Genomic DNA, 19,679 nt, shown 5'->3' with positions numbered 1-19,679 from the left:
GGGTTAGGGTTTCCACTTTAGATTGAGAACCCAACCCTTATAAAATACCCTTTCTTTTGAATTCATGTGGTATCTTACATGTTCTATAAGGCAAACTCCCCAGAATCTCAACCATCTCCACAAGCTCTCCATAAGCATAGCCACATGGGTTGAGAAGAGGTGAAATACCTTCCCATAATTTCAAAAGAAACAACTAAAAAGATAAATTAAAAATCCTAGACCTTTCTTTTTTACCTAGAAAATCCTGAAATCGTCCACAAATACATAAGCCACTCTAACCACAACTACACTACAATTACCTTGATTGCCTTAATCATGTTTACCTAGAGTCATCTTCACCAAATTTGTCATAAGTGAATAACCATGTTTGTGAATTGACTACTCGATCACCACTAGTATTGTTGTAAATGATAGCCTAACTGCTTGATTGCCTAAGTGCCTAAACTACCAGAGTGCATGAGTGCTTGATCTAAGGGCTTGAGTGCTTAACTACTTGACTGCCTGTGTATGAAAGCCTAAGTACCTACATAGCTTGTTTGATTGATTAAATCATAGTAGCTTGCCACTATTGAATTCACTTGAAGTATTTAAGTTTGGAACTGTTGAGATGGCAAGCTCAACAGGTGTAGACATTGATAATGGACCACCTAGTTAGATAGTTCCACACATTTACACTTAGCACATCAATGGTCATCATGATCCTCACATGGCCACTGACTTATCACTTATTATATTTAGTTTATTTCTCCTACCTACAGATGGCATAGTTATAGCACCATTTTATTAGTATAGTCAATTATACATTGTTTGACTTTATAGGCCACTTTCCTTTATGGTGTATCTTATCTATGCTTTGTGTACATTGTATTAGGTGAGGGAAAATAAGAAAAACTTGCAAGAAAACATTTTGGCCTCCCTCTCTTCTTGTATACTTGAGTGAGCTTCATCTTGTGTGTGTGGTATGCATAGCAACTCAAGCAAGTCCCCCCACCATGCAATCCTGACATGTTGTTAGAGCAGTGCCATTGAGAGAGGCTCATTTTGAAGGCTAAAGTGAAGGAGCAGAAGAAAGGATTCGAGGAAGCAAGCATCGGGTAAGAAGCTCTCCTATTCTTCTACTCTTTCTCTCTCGGATAGTGCCTATGGAGGCACTAGAAACAAGGTTGAGCAAAAATATCAGATCATTACTGTGAGATTTGGTATGCAAGTAAAGCACTGTATATTCTACAAATTAGCCCTTAAGGCCTTTCATGCTGCTTTTTTGGCTATCTAAGGTTGTTTTGGGACCTGTTTTAGACCTATAAGATTGTGAATAATAGTTTCAAGGTATCCTACATTTCGAATGTGTCAATCAAAAGTGGGTGCATAGGTTACAAATTTCACATCTATAAGTTCTTAGGTGTTTTCCAAGAAGAAAACACAAGATTTATCTACACAAAGAGGTTATAGATTATATATACTATTGAGAAAGCAGTAAAAAAATACTACTTATTGTATTTCTATGCACTCCTTGTGAAAGGTTGCACAAGACTTGCTAGCTATTTTGTATCAATTTTGTGATAATGGCAGAGAACAGTGGAAACCCCATTATTGAGAAGATGAACAAGAACAATTAACTATCATGGAATTTTTGTGTAACGAACTTCCTTATTGAAAAAGGCCTTTACGAGTTTATTTCACGTGAAGAAGATGAGCCACAACTGAGTAACCCTATGACTATAGATGAATGGAAAGAATGGAATGCAATGCATAAAAAGGTGATGTGTTACCTATCTACAGTCATTGATAATACTATTCTAGGGCATATTCAAAAATAAAAAAAATTTACATGTAGCTTGGGAATTCTTTTTAATATATTTTTAGTAAATTAAAAAACTCAGAAGATTCAACTTAAGCAAGAGTTGAATACTTTGAAGAAAGGGAAAGTGTCTGTCAATGAAGGTAAGGAGCATTGCAGATACTTTGGCAATAATTGATTCTATGTGTATGATGATGATGATTTGGTTTCATATACTTTAGGTTAGACTTAATAATGAGAAGGCTTAGAAATTAGTTATCACTTTAGTGCAAATACACAAGCTATTTTCAGTTTTTTATGAGTTTGTCTCTCTCATGATTATTGAAGAGATCAATATGCAAGGTGACTCATTTGAAAGAAATGGTGAATAGGTCCAAACATTTTACTCAAGTTCAAGAAGAGAAAATGGAAAATCCTCTTCAAGAGGCTGTGGTATGCGATGTGCTAGTGATAACCCAGTAAAAACATGTTAAATCAACAATTTGGTGAAATGAAAGTTTCAGATGACCATGGAAACTTTAGAGGCAAAGGAAGCTCTAGAGGAAAAGGTGGATGGCATAACCTTTTCTTAGCATAACAATGAGTTGCAATATGACCTGATTTTTCAGAATAATGACAAACAATACCAAAAATTTTAGAACCTCAGGATGATATCCACAGTGGTAAATTGCAGCAAGGAAACTATACATCGTCTTCACGATAGAATGAAGACAAAATGAGTCTTTGTTTGTTATGCAACATATAATGAATGTTGTTACAGGAAAGGAGACATATGATGATATATGGTATGTTGATTTAGGCGAATCTAATCATATAACTAGTCATGTTGAATAGTTTGAAGAGATGCAAGATTTATAAGATCTAGGTTATGTCCAAACGACTGATAATTCATATCACCCAATTTCACACATTGGAAAGGTTCCCTTATCCTTGCATGATGGCCAGACAAAGAGTTTTTCAAATGTATTACATGTGCCATCAATCAGAAAGAATTTAGTGTCTTTTGGCCAAATGGTAGAGCAAGATTGTAGGTTCGATTTAATGCAAAAGGTTGTTTTGTAGAAGACTTTAATGATAAGTGTAGATTGGTCACAAAAGGAAGTAGAGCTTACTGCATGTTCATCTTCGATGTTGGAATCCATGTTATGAATGTTGTGGTGTATGCTAAAGGCAAAGGAGTAGTTGCAGACATTGAAATATGGCACAAACATATTGGACATACAAATCTGCAAATGCTAAAATTAATGTAGTCCAAAGGATCGGTTACATGGCTGCCTACTTTTAGAGTTGCATAATTTCATAGTGTGTGTAAAGCATGTCAATTTGGTAAGCATGCAAGACAACCTTTTTCGCATGACAGAGATGTGAGCAAAAACATACTTGATGTGGTGGATACATATGTTTGGGAGCCTACATAGAACATATCTCTTTGTGGTAGCAAATACTTTGTCATGTTTATTTATGATTGTTCAAGAAATCTATGGATATATTCCATGAAGAAAACAATGATATATTTAAACACTTCAAAACTTTCAAGGCTACTATTGAAATAGAAACATGCTTGAAAGTTAAGTTGATGGAGATTAAATGGAGGGGCAGAGTACTTCTCTAATGAGTTTAGTGACTTTTGAGGTCTCATGGCATAAAGAGACAATTTACTATTGAAATAGAAACATGCTTGAAAGTTAAGTTGATGGAGATTACATGGAGGGGCAGAGTACTTCTCTAATGAGTTTAGTGACTTTTGAGGTCTCATGGCATAAAGAGACAGCTTACTTGCAGGTATACCCCACAGCAAAATGGGGTTGCAAGAAGGAATAATAGATGTATTGTAAAAGTTGCACAAGTATTGATGACTAAAAAGAATATACCAAAATACTTTTGGTTTGAAGATATTCATACTGATGTCTATATTATGAACAAAACTCCCACAGCCGCAATTTATGGAATGACCCCCAAAGAATGCTTTACAGGCAAGAAGCTCAATGTATCACACTTGAAAAATTTTTATTGTATTACATATGTTCATGTGCCACATGAGCTGCGAAAGAAGCTTGATCCAAAGGCTGAAAAATGTATTTTTATTGGATACTCTTTAGAGCAAAAATGGTATTTTTATTATGACCCTATCATGCATGTGAGTTTAGAGTGAGCAGGGATGTTATTTTTTATGGGATGAGAAGTTTATATGCATCTAATGGTGATGCATTGGATGATGATGATCATCATGATAGTTATGTGCAAAAATAAAAGCAAGAATCATGGAGTCTTAGTGGACCAAAAATATCATCTAGTACTACATCTAGAGTTAGCCATTAGTCTGGGAGACTAAGGAGTAGCCCCACATTTTCAGGTGCATCTACAAGTGTTGCACATAAAGACAAAGGAAAGAAGAAAGTGTCAAATGGTAATGATGCATCTACTAGTCATTTGGGATTTGATGGTGATTACTGTGGTTCAGAGAGTTTGGATGATGAGCTTGGTATTCCTTCAATCAGGACACTAGGTGTCCAAAGAGCACATGGTAATGTAAAGACTCCACTGAGTGATCTAATGGTAAACAGGTCAAGCAAGGTTAGATACCCTATTAAAATATTTGGTTTTGATGATTATGCAACTCACCATTATGCTTATATAGTAAAGGTAGTTGAGGATATTGAGCCTGCTTGTTTTGAGGATGTCATTGTCATACTCATTGGGATGCAGCAATGGATGAGGAGATGGTTGTATTAAAAGCCTATAAGAATTGAGATTTGGTATTATTTCCTAAGGGCAAGAAAGCTATTGGTTGTAAGTGGGTTTACAAAATCAAGCATAATATAGATGGTTATATTAGCAAGTATAAGGCTAGGCTGGTTGCAAAAGGCTATGCTCAAATATATGTCATAGATTATGAAGAGACATTTAGTCCAGGTGGTTGGATGGCAACTATTAGATACATGATTGCTTTTGTAGAATTTGAAACAAATGGATGTCAAGAGTACCCTCTTGCATAGTGAGTTGTAAGAAGAGGTTTATATGGAGCAACCAATAGGTTATGAGAATTCAGAGCATCCCACATATGTATGCAGGTTAAAGAAAGCACTCTATGGGCTGAAGTAAGCACCTAAAGCATGGCTTAACAAGATCAGAAAGTGTCTTCTCAACATTGGGTTTTATGTTTCTGATGTTAACCACTCACTTTATGTGAGAAAGGGTGATGCAGGCTTGGTCATTATAGTCATCTATGTGGATGACTTGATTATTACAGGTGACAGTGACAGTAGGATTGCTAAAATTAAATAATTTTTGAAGAAGAAGTTTGAGATTAAGGATTTGGGTGAGGTGAGGTACTTTCTTGATATTGAGATGATCAGATGTGATAATGGTATATGGTTGTCCCAAATGCGGTATGTCTTGGATATGTTGTCTGAGTATGATATGACAACATATAAGCCTCTTTTAGTGCCATTGGAGCGAGTTGTGAAGCTAAGTGTTGATATTGGGGATGAGATAGAAGATCCTACTATGTTTAGAATGATAGTAGAAGGTTTGATTTACATGACCATCACAAGGCCAGACTTGAGCTATGTTGTTGGCCTTGTTAGATAATTTATACACGAGCCTAGAAAGCCTCATCTGGATGCAGTTAGACGCATATTGAGATATGTGAAGTCCATTTTGCATTACTGACTTTTTTATGAGGCAGGTAAGGATGTACAAGTGTTTGGATACATAGATGTAGATCGAGCTGGTAGCATGTCTAATAGAAGGTCTACTAGCAAATTCATGTTTTGCCTTGGTAGTGCAGCAATTACATGGAGGAGCAAAAAGCAACCTACACTTGCTTTATCAAGTATAGAGGATGAGTATAGAGGTGCTGCTATGGTAGCATGTGAAGTGGTATGGCTGCAAAAGTTATTGGGTGATTTGGATGTGTGGGGAGATGGTCCCATTTTCATTCATTGTGATAACATGAATAGCATATAGTTAGCTAGGAATCTAGTGTTTCATGCTAGAACAAAACACATTGAGGCGTATAGGAGTGATTAACTTAGTATATGCCAGCACATAGGATCAAATAGCTGACATTTTTAAAAAGGCATTGGGTGCAAAGAAGCTTCAAAAATTTCAAAGCTTACTCGGAGTTGTAGATATACAATTGAGCTTAAGGGGGAGTGTTGAGATGGCAAGCTCAATACATCCAAACGTTGATGATGGATCGCTAGGTTAGATGGGTCCACACGTCTACAATTAGCATGTCGATGGCCATTATGATCCTCACATGGACATTGACTTATCAATTATTATATTTAGTTTGTTTCACCTACCTACATCTAGCATAGTTATAGTGTCAATCAATTACTATAGTCAAATATGCACTGTTTGACTCAGTAGGCCACTTTCCTTTATGTCATATCTTATCTATACTTTGTGTACATTGTATTGGGGGAGGGAGAAGAAAACCTGCAAGAAAACGCTTCAGCCTCCATCTCTCTTCTTGTGTTCTTAAGTGAGCTTTCTCTTGTGAGAATGGTGTGTGTTTGGCACAATAACTCAAGCAAGTCCTCCCACCATGAAATTCTTGACAAGAGCTATTGATTAAGTGTTTTAAGTAAAAAGGATTGCTTTTTTTCTCTTGAAAAGACACTTTAATCTGTAAACTTGACTTTGGTTGAGCATAGAGTACCATTGCATACATAGATAAGTATCACATTAATCTAAGCATTCAAGGAAATATGGAATGACTATTTGAGCATTAAAGGGAAAGATTTCATTGGAAGTGCATGCATTGGGTTGAAAACAAAATAAAAGAGCTACTAAGTAGAGAGCTTCTCCTTCATATAAGTACAATGAAAAATTAAAGCAAGAAGATGACTTGCTAAGAATGAAGATGAATGGACATCTTCGACTATAGACAGGGAGATGCTCACTTCGCACACAATTAGTATTGTGGTAAAGGCCAAATGCCAATAGTTGGGTGAGCACCTCTTGTATAAGTACACATTGTATAGATATAAACAAGTGAAGATAAGAACGAATAAGGGTACCATTCATTGCACCCACTAAACTCTCTTATTTGCTTCATATTAATACTCCCAAAGTTTGTTCACTTTAACTATAAAAGATGTGGTAGGTGGTGCAAGCTACAAAAGATGTGACAAGTGGTGCATTTGGTGTATGGAAGAAGCTTGATGACTTGTATGAGAAAGAAAGTAGTATTTCACAAGTTTACTAGTTGGAAAAACTCATTGATAACCACATGGATAATGGGGATTCTGTGTCTAATCATCTCAATGAGTATAATACTATTTTCAGCTAGTTGTTGATATCATAGAAGATCACTTTTCATGATTCGGTTAAGACTATGTTCTTATTGGTTACCTTGCCTAAGAGTTGGGACACTTTCAACATAGCCATTAGTGACTTTGCACATGCAAGTGGTCTTACAAGTGCTACTATTGAGAGCATTTTTCTCACTAAGAAGGTTAATATAAAGAAAAATGGATGATCAAAGAGCTCTAGTACACTCATTGTGAGAGGAATGCCAAATTCCAAAAGGAACTCTTGTTAAGAGACACGAGTCAAGAAGTAAGCATCATAGTAGCAAGAAGGATATGGATTGCTTCTTCTGCACTAAGAAAGGATATATAAAGAAGGATTGCTACAAGTGGAATAACAAGGAAAAAATAAAAAATCATAATGAGGACAATGGCCAAAATGAAGAGAAGGACAAGGCAAAGATAGAAGATGATAATGCATGTAGTAGTGACAATGGAGATGTCTTGTATGCTTTCGCTTTTGGTGATGCATTGTTGGTTGCCAAGAATAATGCATTGCATGTCAAAAATTTGGCTTTTGGACTCATGAGAGCATCATTCCACATCACTCTGGATAGGGAGTGCTTCACTCTTATGATGCTTGGAGACAAGGATGCATCTATCTTGGTAATAACTATGCATGTGGCATTATTGGTATCGAGGATTTACATTTTTCACTCCCTAATGGATCTTTTTTTATCTTGTGGAAAGTATCACATGTTCTGGACTTAACTAAGAGTCTGTTGGACAACTTGATGACTTCTTAATGGATTTTCTTTTGTCTTACAAAATATACAACGTGTTCTAGACTTGACTAATAGTATATCAGGTAGATAGCTTGATGACTATGGCTATAGGGTGATCTTTGGAGATCATGTATGAAAAATTCACAAAGGGGTTTCTTGTTGTTACCAAAGGGCATAAACTTAGTAGCATGTATCCTTTGTATCTTTTTAGGGTTAAAGAGACCATATTGTGACTATCATACTGAATAGTCCTCAATATCTTTAAGGCATCAATATTTGAGGCCCATGTCAATTACTAGAATGAAAGCTTTGTGCCTTTTAAATTATCTTCTATGTTTGAACTTTTTTTATCTTGGTTTTTGTGAGCATCGTATTTTTGGCAAAAAATCTAAATTGTCACATAACAAAGATAGGTGATGGTACTAGAACACTAGAGTGGTTGGATTTAGTTCATAGTGATTTTTGTGGGCCTATGTCCATACTCTCATTGGGTGGAGCTTCATATTTTTTCACTTTTATAGATGATGCAACTAGGAAAGTTTGGGCTTACCCTCTTTATAAGAGGAGTAATATCCTAGATGTGTTTTAAAAGTTCTTAGCATTTGCAAAGAATCAATCAAGTAAAAGCCTAAAGGGCTTATGAATTAACAATGGTGATGAATACATTTCTCATGCCTTTATAAACTTTTGTACAAGCCATGTTATCAAAAGTGAGTTAACAGATCTTGAAAATCCTATTCAAAATGATATGGCTAAGAATATGAATATGACCATTCAAGAAATGACCCATAGTATGCTCTCTAGTGCTAGTCTCGCTAATGGGGTTTTGGAGTGAATATATAAAGATAGAAGTGCATTTGATCAATTGGTCTCTTAAGTAAGGCATTGGATACCAAAATTCCAAAGGAGTTATGGTCTAGAAAGAAGCCTAGTTATTGATCACTTGTGTCTCTTTGGATGTGAAGCATTTATGTATGTACCAAGGGACGAGTGGACTAAGTTTGATCCCAAGTCTAAGAAATGTCCCTTTCATGGATACGGGGAGTTAGGAGAAATGGGCTATCACTTATGGGATCTTGAGTCAAATGGAATACATTAGGAAGGTAGTAGGGAGCATTTAAATATGGAGAGGGGAAAGGCAATTAGTGCTAATTTCTCCATTGCCTCCATATCTAAAACTTAGCCAAGATCGCAACCCCGAATTAGGTGAGTAGAAGGTTGAAATGGCCAAGGTTCCTTATGTATCTGTAGTTGGTGGCTTGATGTATGCCATGGTTGCTACATGTCCAAACATTGCCTACACAATGGAATTGCAAGAAGCATTGGGAGACAGAAGAGTATCATGAGATACTTGAACAACACCAAAGCCATGTGTCCATGTTTCAAAAACAATGATGCATCATCCCTTAGATATCTAGGTAATGATTTTACAAGGAGTGTAGACTCTAGGAGGTCTACTACAAGTTTTGTCTTCCCATACTAGTCTAGGAGATCTACTACAGGTTTTGTCTTCACTTTCACAAAAGATGCAACCTCTTGAGTCTCTCAATTTCAGCCATGTATAGCTTTATCTATAACTAAGGCTAAGTATAGTGTAGCCCCTAAGTCCTGAAAGGAAGCTATCTGGTGGCTTACTCATCACATGAGAGAATTGGGCTACAATGAAGATACCTACATTGCACTACAATAGTCCGAGTGTCATTCACTTGGCATGGAACCCTGTCTTTCACGCAGAGACAAAGCATATTGAGGTGAAATATCACTTCATCAAGGGAGACACTCGAGGACAAGTGCATTGAGCTTGTTAAGATCCATATGGATGATAGCCATGTAGAACTTCTCACAAAAAGGTTACCTTCTAAGTGCTTTGCACACTATAGAGTGTTGATAGGCATTGGATAGTATCATTACTTTCATCTTATACTCCCATAAAGGCACATTAGCCTATAAGTGGGAAGTTGTTGGGATAAAGGCCAATGGCCAATAGAGCCAAGCGGGCACCCCTTGTATAAGTATACATTTTATTATCATATATACATGAAGATAATAAAGAACAAGAGTAGTGTTCATTATCCCTACTACACTCTATTGTATGCTTCTCTCTTTTAACCCTCTTGCACTCTATAGCTTCTGCCTCATATCCTACAATAGCTACTCTCTCAATTAAGGACTATTTAAACTCAAGGATACTTAACCTCTTATAGAACTAAAGGTAAACTCCTAAATTCCAAGCTAAAATTGATATTCCAAGTTATACATTCCTAAATAATGCAACTCTCTCCCTAGTAGATCATATCTAATTAATGCAACTCTCTCCTCAGTAAAATGTTCTTTAAAAAATAATGTGAGCTTGCAACAATATGTCAGGCTAACAATGTGACATTCAGCTTTAAGAAAGTACAAGACTTTGGATTGTGCATGGGTGAAAAAGGAAAAATGTGGTTTACTAGCTTGGTTACCCCCCCCCAAAAAAGCCTCGTTCTCCACTTCAAGGACCTCTTTATTATGCACTTTACTAAGTCCCACTTTACTGAGGCTAATGACCATAGAGCAATGGGAAGAAGAGAATATGAGGGACTATGTGTCCAATGTAAGAAGCCTATCGCAATGTTCCCAAACTAGTAGACGAAGCTAAGAGCTAAATGCTACTCAAGATATCCTCACTTCCTTTCAACAACAACAACAAATGCTCATGGATACCATTAAGCAACCAAAGACTTAAAAGAAAAATCATGCAATGGACAAGTTGTGGCAGAGATCAAAGACCTAGTTGGGCATTGTACTAATTGCAACTGCTTTGGACATGAAGCTACTTACTACAAATCTCTAAGACAATTCCCTATCTTGCACCATTTACCAATGGTTTTTATCAACATAGAATAGAGGACTCTTCTATGGAAGACCTCAACAAACAGCTCTACTAATCCCACCTAACCAAAGACCCATCACACCTTAAGCAAGCATCAATGATTGAAGGACACCAAGACCTCCCCATCCAATTGTGAGACACCCACCAAGTGATGCTCCTATGTATTATACTGAGGGACCACCGGAAAAAAGGAAAATTTCACAAATCAATATAGCATATATGGCAACAAGGGCATTGCACTACTTATGGACTATCAAACCATTCCTGTGAGAATGTTAGGATGTCGCCATTGGAGAGGTATGACTCAAACTCGTGAGACGATCAAATGCTAACACATCAATCAACTTGGGCATGTGTCAACCAAGTGCTCTCAAAAACAAGAACTTGCCTGAAAGATTAAAATTGATCAAGGATGTGCCGAGTGCGGCATAACCCATATGTACCAAGATTTTCCCAAGCAAAAAGCTAGCACATAGCATCTATATATCATTGAGCCTCTTTGAAGTAGAAACACAATCCCAATTTTTGCCATTCTTGTGAATGTTACAACACAAGCACAAAGTACAAAAGAATATACCAATTTCCCTAGTTATTCTATAGCTAATGGACCCAGGATTGAAAAGAAGAGCTCAAAGTAAAAAAAGAAGTGCATTTCTACCAAAGTTTCTTTGAAAAGTGACAAAGCTAAAACACTGCGAGAAGGTGCAACCTTTTTTTTTCATTATAAAAAGTGCTACTACATCACTCTAAATGGAAAAGGCTTCCACTACCACAATAGGTGAATATCCTAACCTAGAACATTAGTTGAAGGTTGTCAACAACATAGAAGACTAGGTCAACAAAGCACGAGTTGAGCTTCAAAAGGAAGAGGTAGTGGGAGGCATAAGCACAATCAACTTGTGAAGCAATACACCTCTATCAACCCCCATAGGCCCCAATACCTTTGAGAGACATGCCTCTACTCAATTTGACCAAAAGGAACTTTAGGTAATACCATTATTGCAACTCTCGAAGCAGTAGAATCAACCTGTGAGAAATTTGAAGTAGCAATCATATCAGCAAGGAAAACATAGTAAGACCAAAAACTTGGTCATATGATACCATGTGGGGATAAGATATGAAATGGAAGCAATAGAAATCAATCATTGAACATTGAATGGAACAAAGAGGAGAAACAAAAACATATCAAATCAAAGAATTAAGAAACAAGCCATGGACTTCATATACCAAAGCATGAGATGATGAGTACAAAGCACACTAGCAATGCTGACCAAATGAAAGCTTGCAATCTCACTCTCCCTTGCCTAATGTCCAATGCAAGCCCAAATAGCTCATGCAATGTATGAAACTAAAATTGTATTCCTCTCAAGCAAGGCATTGTTGCACTTAGCCGATTTTCATCTAATCTAAGCACTCCAAACAAACAACTCTAAAGAAAAAACTTCAAATGCCATATAAATTCCAAGTTTGATCAAACTTGTTTTAACCCATTTGATGGCATATTCATTCCAAAAGCACACTAATATGTCTCATGAGTACAAAGCACACTAGCAATACTGGCCAAATGAAAGCTTGCAATCTCCCTCTCTCTTGCCAAATATTCAATGCAAACCCAAATAGCTCATGCAATGTATGAAACTAAAATCGTATTCCTCTCAAGGGAGATATTGTTGCACTTAGCCAATTTTCATCTAATCCAAGCACTCCAAACAAACAACTCTTGAAGACAAAACCTCAAATGCCAGATACATTCCAAGTTTGATCAAATGTGGTCTAACCCATTTGATGGTATATTCACTCCCAAAGCACATAAATATGCTAGTCCATCCACAAACAAAATCACCATAAGCACGAGGTTTTAACATTTCAATTCCCTAGTTTTTATATTTAACTATTTTGAGACACTTAATTGTTATCACCACATTCTTTATCTTTCTTGTATAGATCTATATTGCAAGCCAAACACAAGTACATCTCTTCATTAAGGCCATCAAAATAAGATAGCATGCCTATGATGATCAACTACCTCACCTCATGAGCACAAAGCACACTAGCAATGCTGAACAAATGAATGCTTGCAATCTCCCTCTCCCTTGCCAAATGTCCAATGCAAGCCCAAATAGCTCTTCCAATGTATGAAATTAAAAATGTATTCCTCTCAAGCAAGGCATTATTGCACTTGGCCAACTTTCATCTAATCGAAGCACTCCAAACAAAAAACTTCAAATACCATATACATTCCAAGTTTGATCCAACATGTTTTAGGCCATTTGATGGATACAAACAACTCTAAAGACAACTTCAAATACCATATACATTCCAAGTTTGATCAAACTTGTTTTAACCCATTTGATGGCATATTCGCTCCACAACAAGATCACCATGAGTAAAAGTTTTAAATTTTCAAGTGCGTAGCTTTACCATTTAATTGTTTTGAAACATTTTGTTGTAATCACATGCTCTATCTTTCTTGTATGGATCTATATTGCAAGCCAAACATGAGGACATCTCTTCATTAGGCCCATCAAAATGAGATAGCATGCCTATAACCATCATCAACTGCCGATGGTGGTTTTAAAATGGCAACCTAAGCATTTTAAAAATACAATTGCTCAACAACACATTTGCCTAGTTTTTCATCCTGATGAAAGGTCCCTACCACCATGCATTGGGCACTTGTACACAAAATATAAATGGTAAATTGTATGGCTTAGTTCATAGCCAAAAGCTAGTTTCATCATGAACTAGATAAAATCTCATGGCATTGGCCATGTCAATTTGCATGGCATCCTCTTGTATATTATTAGATTAGTTAACAAGGGAGATGATAAATCAACCAAGCTTGAAGATAGTCTTTTAAATCAAGCCACAAATAGATGCTTGTACAATTTCCGCTCTTAGGAATGTGAAAATTTTGGCACTCTATATGCACAATGTATAGTCTCGTCCTTTGAATGTCAACAAGGGGGAAATCTTAGTTCTCATAGCTCAATCTCTAGGAGAATTCAATCATGCATGTGAGCTCAGTGGTTGCTTGCATCTCTCAACACTTGCTATGCAGAAAGATGCCAAACAGCTTGCACTGGAAGAATCATGCATTACTGGTATAAAAATGCAAGAGTGGCATGTACAACAATTACAATAGTAGCGGCTTTCCAGTGCATTGAAATATTTGCTAGATCAGATACTGGAGACGGGCGCTATCACCTTAAGCAGCGATATCAGGATCAGCATCAAGCATACACATACTTTCAGGGAACAATGAAAGCATTATTACATATGCCATTGCACTAGACTATTTCTATGGAGCCCAATGAGCAATAAGGAACAATACGCTTTGAATGATTACAACACTCCTGAAGCAGTGGCAGGCTTCCACTTCCACTTTAAGCTCGTGATGCTGGACCTAGGATTCACCTTTGTTTTAACAGGGTGTAACCTCCCTTGGGCAAAGTCGGAAACAGGCTGACCACAATCCCACTTACAAAGGTTGGAAATGAGGGCCTGTCGGTGGGATGACATCCAGTGACCCTGATCTTGCCTCAAGCAAGATTTGCTGAGCCCTTACCATATCATCACGGAGGCGCTGAAGCAGAGAAAAATTGCCACCTACAGTAATTGATATGTGAATCTGAATTAGAATGGGAAATCAGCTGTAAAATACTGACATGATACTTAAAGAGACTCACCAGCAAGTTGTAATGTTTGCTGTTGCAGCCTTTGAATATCTTCTTCCAGCCCATCCAATGGTGGTGGATGAGCATCCTCCTTCAAGAATGGATTGGGTAGATGAGTTTCATGGTAGACATCTTGGTCCAGAATGGTCGGATCTGAATGGAGGCTTTCATGGATGGTGAAGCTTTCCTCAGCCAATCCTACGCACTGTGAAACCATAGAAGACACAGGAACACCCTCCATAAGCATCACCTTGACTTGATGCTTGCACTGATTTCCTTTAACTGCCCAGTCACAAGTACAGCAAGCCCAACCAGATTGAGCATTGAAAACTTCATGCCAGACTTCTCTATTGGATTGGCTCCGGACATGAGCAACATGCCCCAAGCTAGGAAAATGTGCATTTCTGGGATAACGTACATCTGAATCAGGAATCTTCAATGCACGAGCCACGGAACTCTCAATGATATTTGAGGCAGCTGGAATTTTACCCAAACTACCGTCCTTGAGATGATGTTGATACCAGAAATATGGAAGCACCTCCGTTGTCAGAATATGAAATAACCAATCTATACGCCACCCATGTATTTTCCGCTTTCCCTTTAAAAACTGCTGTTTCAGTATAGTATGAAATGCCTCCATGGCTCCATTCGTCTCCTGATTTGCATGATTTAAAGATCTTGCTGCCCAAACCCATATTTCTGGAATCAAAAAAAAAAATTATGCCAACATAAGATGATAGCTAAAAGATGTGCACAAGAAGGGATGAAAACAAGTAGTACTATTACCCATTTTTTTAAGCCAATGCTCTGTAAAGTAGGCCATAAACTCCTCTTGCTCACAAAATTTCTCCACAAATTCATTCACAATAACATTGGCTGGCCTTAACTTTTGTGCATTCCCTTGACCTGGGTGACTTGGCATGTTCATAATACGTCCAAGGGCATTAAACATGGCTGCTCTAATACCCCATCCTTTCACTTTCTGAATCAGGTGCTTTAACCAGCACCTTCTAACATGCCACAAGCATAATAATATGGGCATGTCAAAAACAGACCTGCATAATCAGGCTATTAGGATTACAGATTGTGTGGATTTGCTACCAGGACTGCAAATGGATTAACAATTTGCATGAATAAATACCTCAAGGCCTCAAGGTCAACAGTTGCATCATCGATAACAAGTGCACTTGGCTTCCATCCAGAATTTACAGCAACAGCTCGTTTATTAAGCTCTTGAAGCCACTGTTTCGTTGTAGAGGCACAAGGGCTAGACACGATGACCCATGCAACTGGAATGCTATTTTGATGTTGATCAAAAACCATGATGGTGTATAGATAAAACTGAAACTTGACAAAACATAAACTATCAATAAATACACAATACAGCAACCATACACTGCAAAGGCTTCTTACCTTCAAAGTGGAACACTTACATTACCTTGTACTGACTTGGTCCGAGAGTGGAGTTCATGGCAAGCAGTCTATCATGTCCAAATTTAAGCATCATTTCCAACTGCCAATCAGTCTGAAGACCAACAATAAAGTGAATATTCTGAACTAGGTTTTGTTCTTGAAAAATGAAGATGTCCCCTTTGTTAAGCAAGCACCACAATCGTGTGCTAAGGGCATCGTCATCTTGCACCTCCTGCCTAATGCAAGCAAGCTGCTTTCCAATGTTTGCAACATCTTTGGGAGTTAAAAAATCATCCCTGCTTATTTGGTAGGTGGTGTGCCTTTGTCGCCTCTCATGCAGTGCTCGGACATGCCTATCAAAAACTTGCTGTGCTGTGAATCCAGCACAAAGCAAAGCAAAAACCCACCTCTTAATCTCATAGGACAGCCATGGGGCAACAATCCCCAGCCCCATTTTCAAGCGATCAAGATCGACTGCATGGCAGACTATATCGTCATCATTTGTATGATGGGGATGAACATAGGATACACGAGCAACATCTGGAAGTAGCACCAACCGATGGACAATAAAGTGACAACCACACCCTTTCTGAAACCGGCTTGGGGTCACCCTTGGGCGTGTCCTTTTACTGTCACTTGAACTCGCAGATTTTTTATGTTTCCTAGGCTTTGTATCTGGTCCATATACGCACCAATACCTAAACACATGACAGGAAAAGGATTAACTTTCTATTCCATTCCACTGAATTTAAGCGAACAAAACAACCCAAAAAACAAGGGTTTGAAAATCCATCCCATGCACATGTATCTGTGGCGATAACCATGATTTAAACAAACAAGTAATAATTAAAACAACTTGAGTACCCACATGTTCAAGCATATGGGTCATAGACAATGATTATCTGCTCATGATCACACACACTTGCATAGCCACTGCAAGAGCCAAAGTAGAGTAACAACATTATAATTCAGAAGCATTCAAAAGTCAACTTCATTGCTGAAACGGGTTGACCAACAGTTAAAAGATACACTCGGAGAAAGTCCACGATCTTTAGACATTCATGAGTGAGGCCTTCAATTGGATCTCAAAGTTCTTGTTCTCACATACATTTTCTGAAGGAATCACATTAAAAAGCATTTGAATCTTCCAATTTTCTGCAAGTATGCCCACTCTCTAAAGAATCTAGAAAGTGTTCCTCAAGTTCGGCAATGTATGAAACATTTCAGAACCATTAAGTTTACGTGAAACAAGTAATATGTTGCTTTTTCAACTATGGCCCAAAAAACAGAGGCTCCAAACACCCCAAAAGCTTTTCAAAACTGTCTTTTGGCACATTTTGCTTTGGGAAATATGGCGCTTGACTCTCTCTCTCTCTCTCTCTCTCTCTCTCTCTCTCTCTCTCTCTCTCTCTCTCTCTCTGCACACACAATCAACCGCCCTTTTTTTGGGTGGGTGAGTGCTGGTGTAAATTTTTTTTTGTCGTAACTTATTTTATTTTGATGCAAATTACAGCAACAAAACTCTTGCCAGGTCTCACCATGTCTCACAAGTCTAACAAATTTGGAGGCATGAGGAATTTTAGGGCTCAAGCTCTAGTATAGCAAAGTGGATTTGCAAATTTTGTGGCAATGAGTGTATGGCTCTGACTAGATTGAAGGCACATTTTGGTTATACGAAGTCCTCTAGCATATACAATGCCTGAAAGTTCTTAAGCGTGTTTATGAGCCACTTAAGGCTTGGAGAGCAAAGCGATTGGGATTCGATCTACATCCAATAGTAGACCCTAAACATCTAAAAAGCCTTCCCTTGACATTGGTATGGAGCAAGCTGAAATGCAAAGTCAAGACTTCAAGTATGAACGAGTCCCAAGCAGCCATAGCAATATCGTAAGTAAGAGTTCGAAAAGTGCACCACATGTTCAAAGAATGGCCCTTTCTTTATCGAGGAAGAAAAGTGTCAAAGCTGGTTTTTGAAAGCAAGTAATGAAGGAAGTTAGAAGGGAGTTAACTAAGTTCAGTATCCAATGTGCATCGTCATTGTGCGCATAGCCTGCAGCAAAAAGTGACAAAGTCAACTTTTTGCATTTGATGTGAACGGTGGACCTTCATATGAAGTTTTTCATACTATTGAGCTTCAAAAGGAGAAGGAAGCTGCAAATGTAAATTTGGAGCCTCTAAAGGGGACACAGATAAAATATGGTTGCACTTTGTTGTGGGATAAATGGTTAGATGTATGTAGATAGAATGTCTATATTAATGTCTCCTCTTGCCGAGGAAACATATTCATTTGTACTACAAATGCATCAATGGCACAAATAGTAGTGACATGTGAATTCATCATACATTACATTTATGATGTGATCCCCAAGACATGTATAGAAAACAATCTGCAACTCATCAATGATAATGGCTACAATGTGCCTCAATGGCAAGATGCTAGGGGAGTTCTCAAAGATTATGGGATCTACTTGCATTGCACATTACCTTGATTTAATGAGTATATTGAAAATTCCTCAGTTATAACTTTAGGATTTTTTGGGTTGGAACAAGTAGGGTCGATATTGTTAAGAAAAGACGAAAGGTAATAAGCATAACATTTGAAATTTTTTTCATACGCATCTAAAAACAACTATGCCTGCAATACCCAAGTCTCCCAATAGACAAGTAAGCCATATAGCTTCCTTGGAAGCCTCACTATCTACAACATACTCTGCCTCAAAGGTAGATAAACCATACATGGCTGCAATCAAGAGATTGTACCACCTATGAAAGTAAAGACAAAACTTGTAGTAGACCTCCTAAAGTCTACACTCCCTACAAAATCAACATCTACATATCCAAGAACAGATGCATTCTTCATTTTGAAGCATATATGCATAGACCTAGTGCCATTCAAGTATCTCACAATACTCTTTACTACCTCCCAATGTTTCTTGCTAGGGTTTGCTATATGCTAACTACTCCCATTACATGGGCAATCTCTAGAAGTGTAGCAACCATGGTGTACATCAAGCTACCAACTACGAATGCATAAGGACCTTGGCCATTTCATAGCCTTTGTTCATCCAACTTGGGATTGTCCTCTTGACTAAGTTTCAAATATGGAGGCAATGGAACACCAATAGCCTTTCCCCTCTCCATATTCAAACGCTCCAATACCTTCCCAATGTATTTCTTCTGAGACAAATAGAGTATCTTTTTGTCTCGATCCAGCATTATGCGCATACCAAGAATGTGACCAGCATTTTCCAAGTCCTTCATGTCAAAGGTCTCATGTGACCTTTTCTTTAAAGCATCCACATCTATAATAACTAACTCTTTCCTTCCAGAACAACTCCCTCAGGTTGCTACATGTAAAATATCATCATGCAAATCCCCATGCAAAAAAGCGGTCTTTTGTCATGAGGGCATATATTTTTGAAACCTCACTTAACATGTGGATTGTGCACATGTGAGGTGTAACTGGGGTTAGAGTAAATTTATGAGCTCGAGACCCGAGAAACTCACGAGATGTCAAGGCAAATGTTGCTATAAGTTATGCCGCATAGCTATGGTACTTGGTGGTATCTAGTGCCAGTCGTTGACCTAGGTTATTCATTTGGCAATAACTGTCAATTGGTGACACTAGAGAAGTGACATTTAATGGTACCCAACGCCAATCTAATGATCAAAGATGGCACACAGACACTGAGGAATGAAAGTTACCTAGCCAATTTAAGTATTGGCCAGTCATTATTTTTCTGGGCACCGAAATAATTATTAGATTAATTTTAGTATTTAAAGACTGAAATGTGATATTCAATTACAAATAATGCTAAAAAAACCATCTGGGAAGGTTGCCACTTGTCAAAAATGCCCATACAAGACTAAAAAACG

General features: G+C 37.7%; 1 protein-coding gene across 2 annotated transcripts in view; it reads right to left on the bottom strand.

Annotated features, from left to right (window-relative positions):
* Nucleotides 1-13,450: 13,450 nt before the first annotated feature.
* Nucleotides 13,451-19,679, bottom strand: part of LOC148034763 (uncharacterized) — a 64,932-nt gene continuing 58,703 nt past the window's right edge. The window contains exons 2-6 of one of the 2 annotated variants that reach the window (XM_087679732.1): nt 15,829-16,501; nt 15,532-15,737; nt 15,177-15,445; nt 14,403-15,089; nt 13,451-14,322 (exon numbers count right to left, since the gene is read on the bottom strand). In XM_087679732.1, the coding sequence (XP_087535858.1) occupies nt 14,195-14,322; nt 14,403-15,089; nt 15,177-15,445; nt 15,532-15,737; nt 15,829-16,501 (1,963 nt within the window). In that variant the 3' untranslated portion in view covers nt 13,451-14,194. The remainder of the gene's footprint in view (nt 14,323-14,402; nt 15,090-15,176; nt 15,446-15,531; nt 15,738-15,828; nt 16,502-19,679) is intronic. The other variant, XM_087679733.1, reaches the window with a different exon arrangement.

The sequence above is a fragment of the Lygodium microphyllum genome, chromosome 6 (genome assembly GCF_053477565.2).
Source record: "Lygodium microphyllum isolate KBCC chromosome 6, Lygodium_microphyllum_v1.1.10, whole genome shotgun sequence".
In the NCBI taxonomy this organism is placed as follows: domain Eukaryota; kingdom Viridiplantae; phylum Streptophyta; class Polypodiopsida; order Schizaeales; family Lygodiaceae; genus Lygodium; species Lygodium microphyllum.
This window is presented reverse-complemented; position numbering and strand designations above follow the sequence as displayed.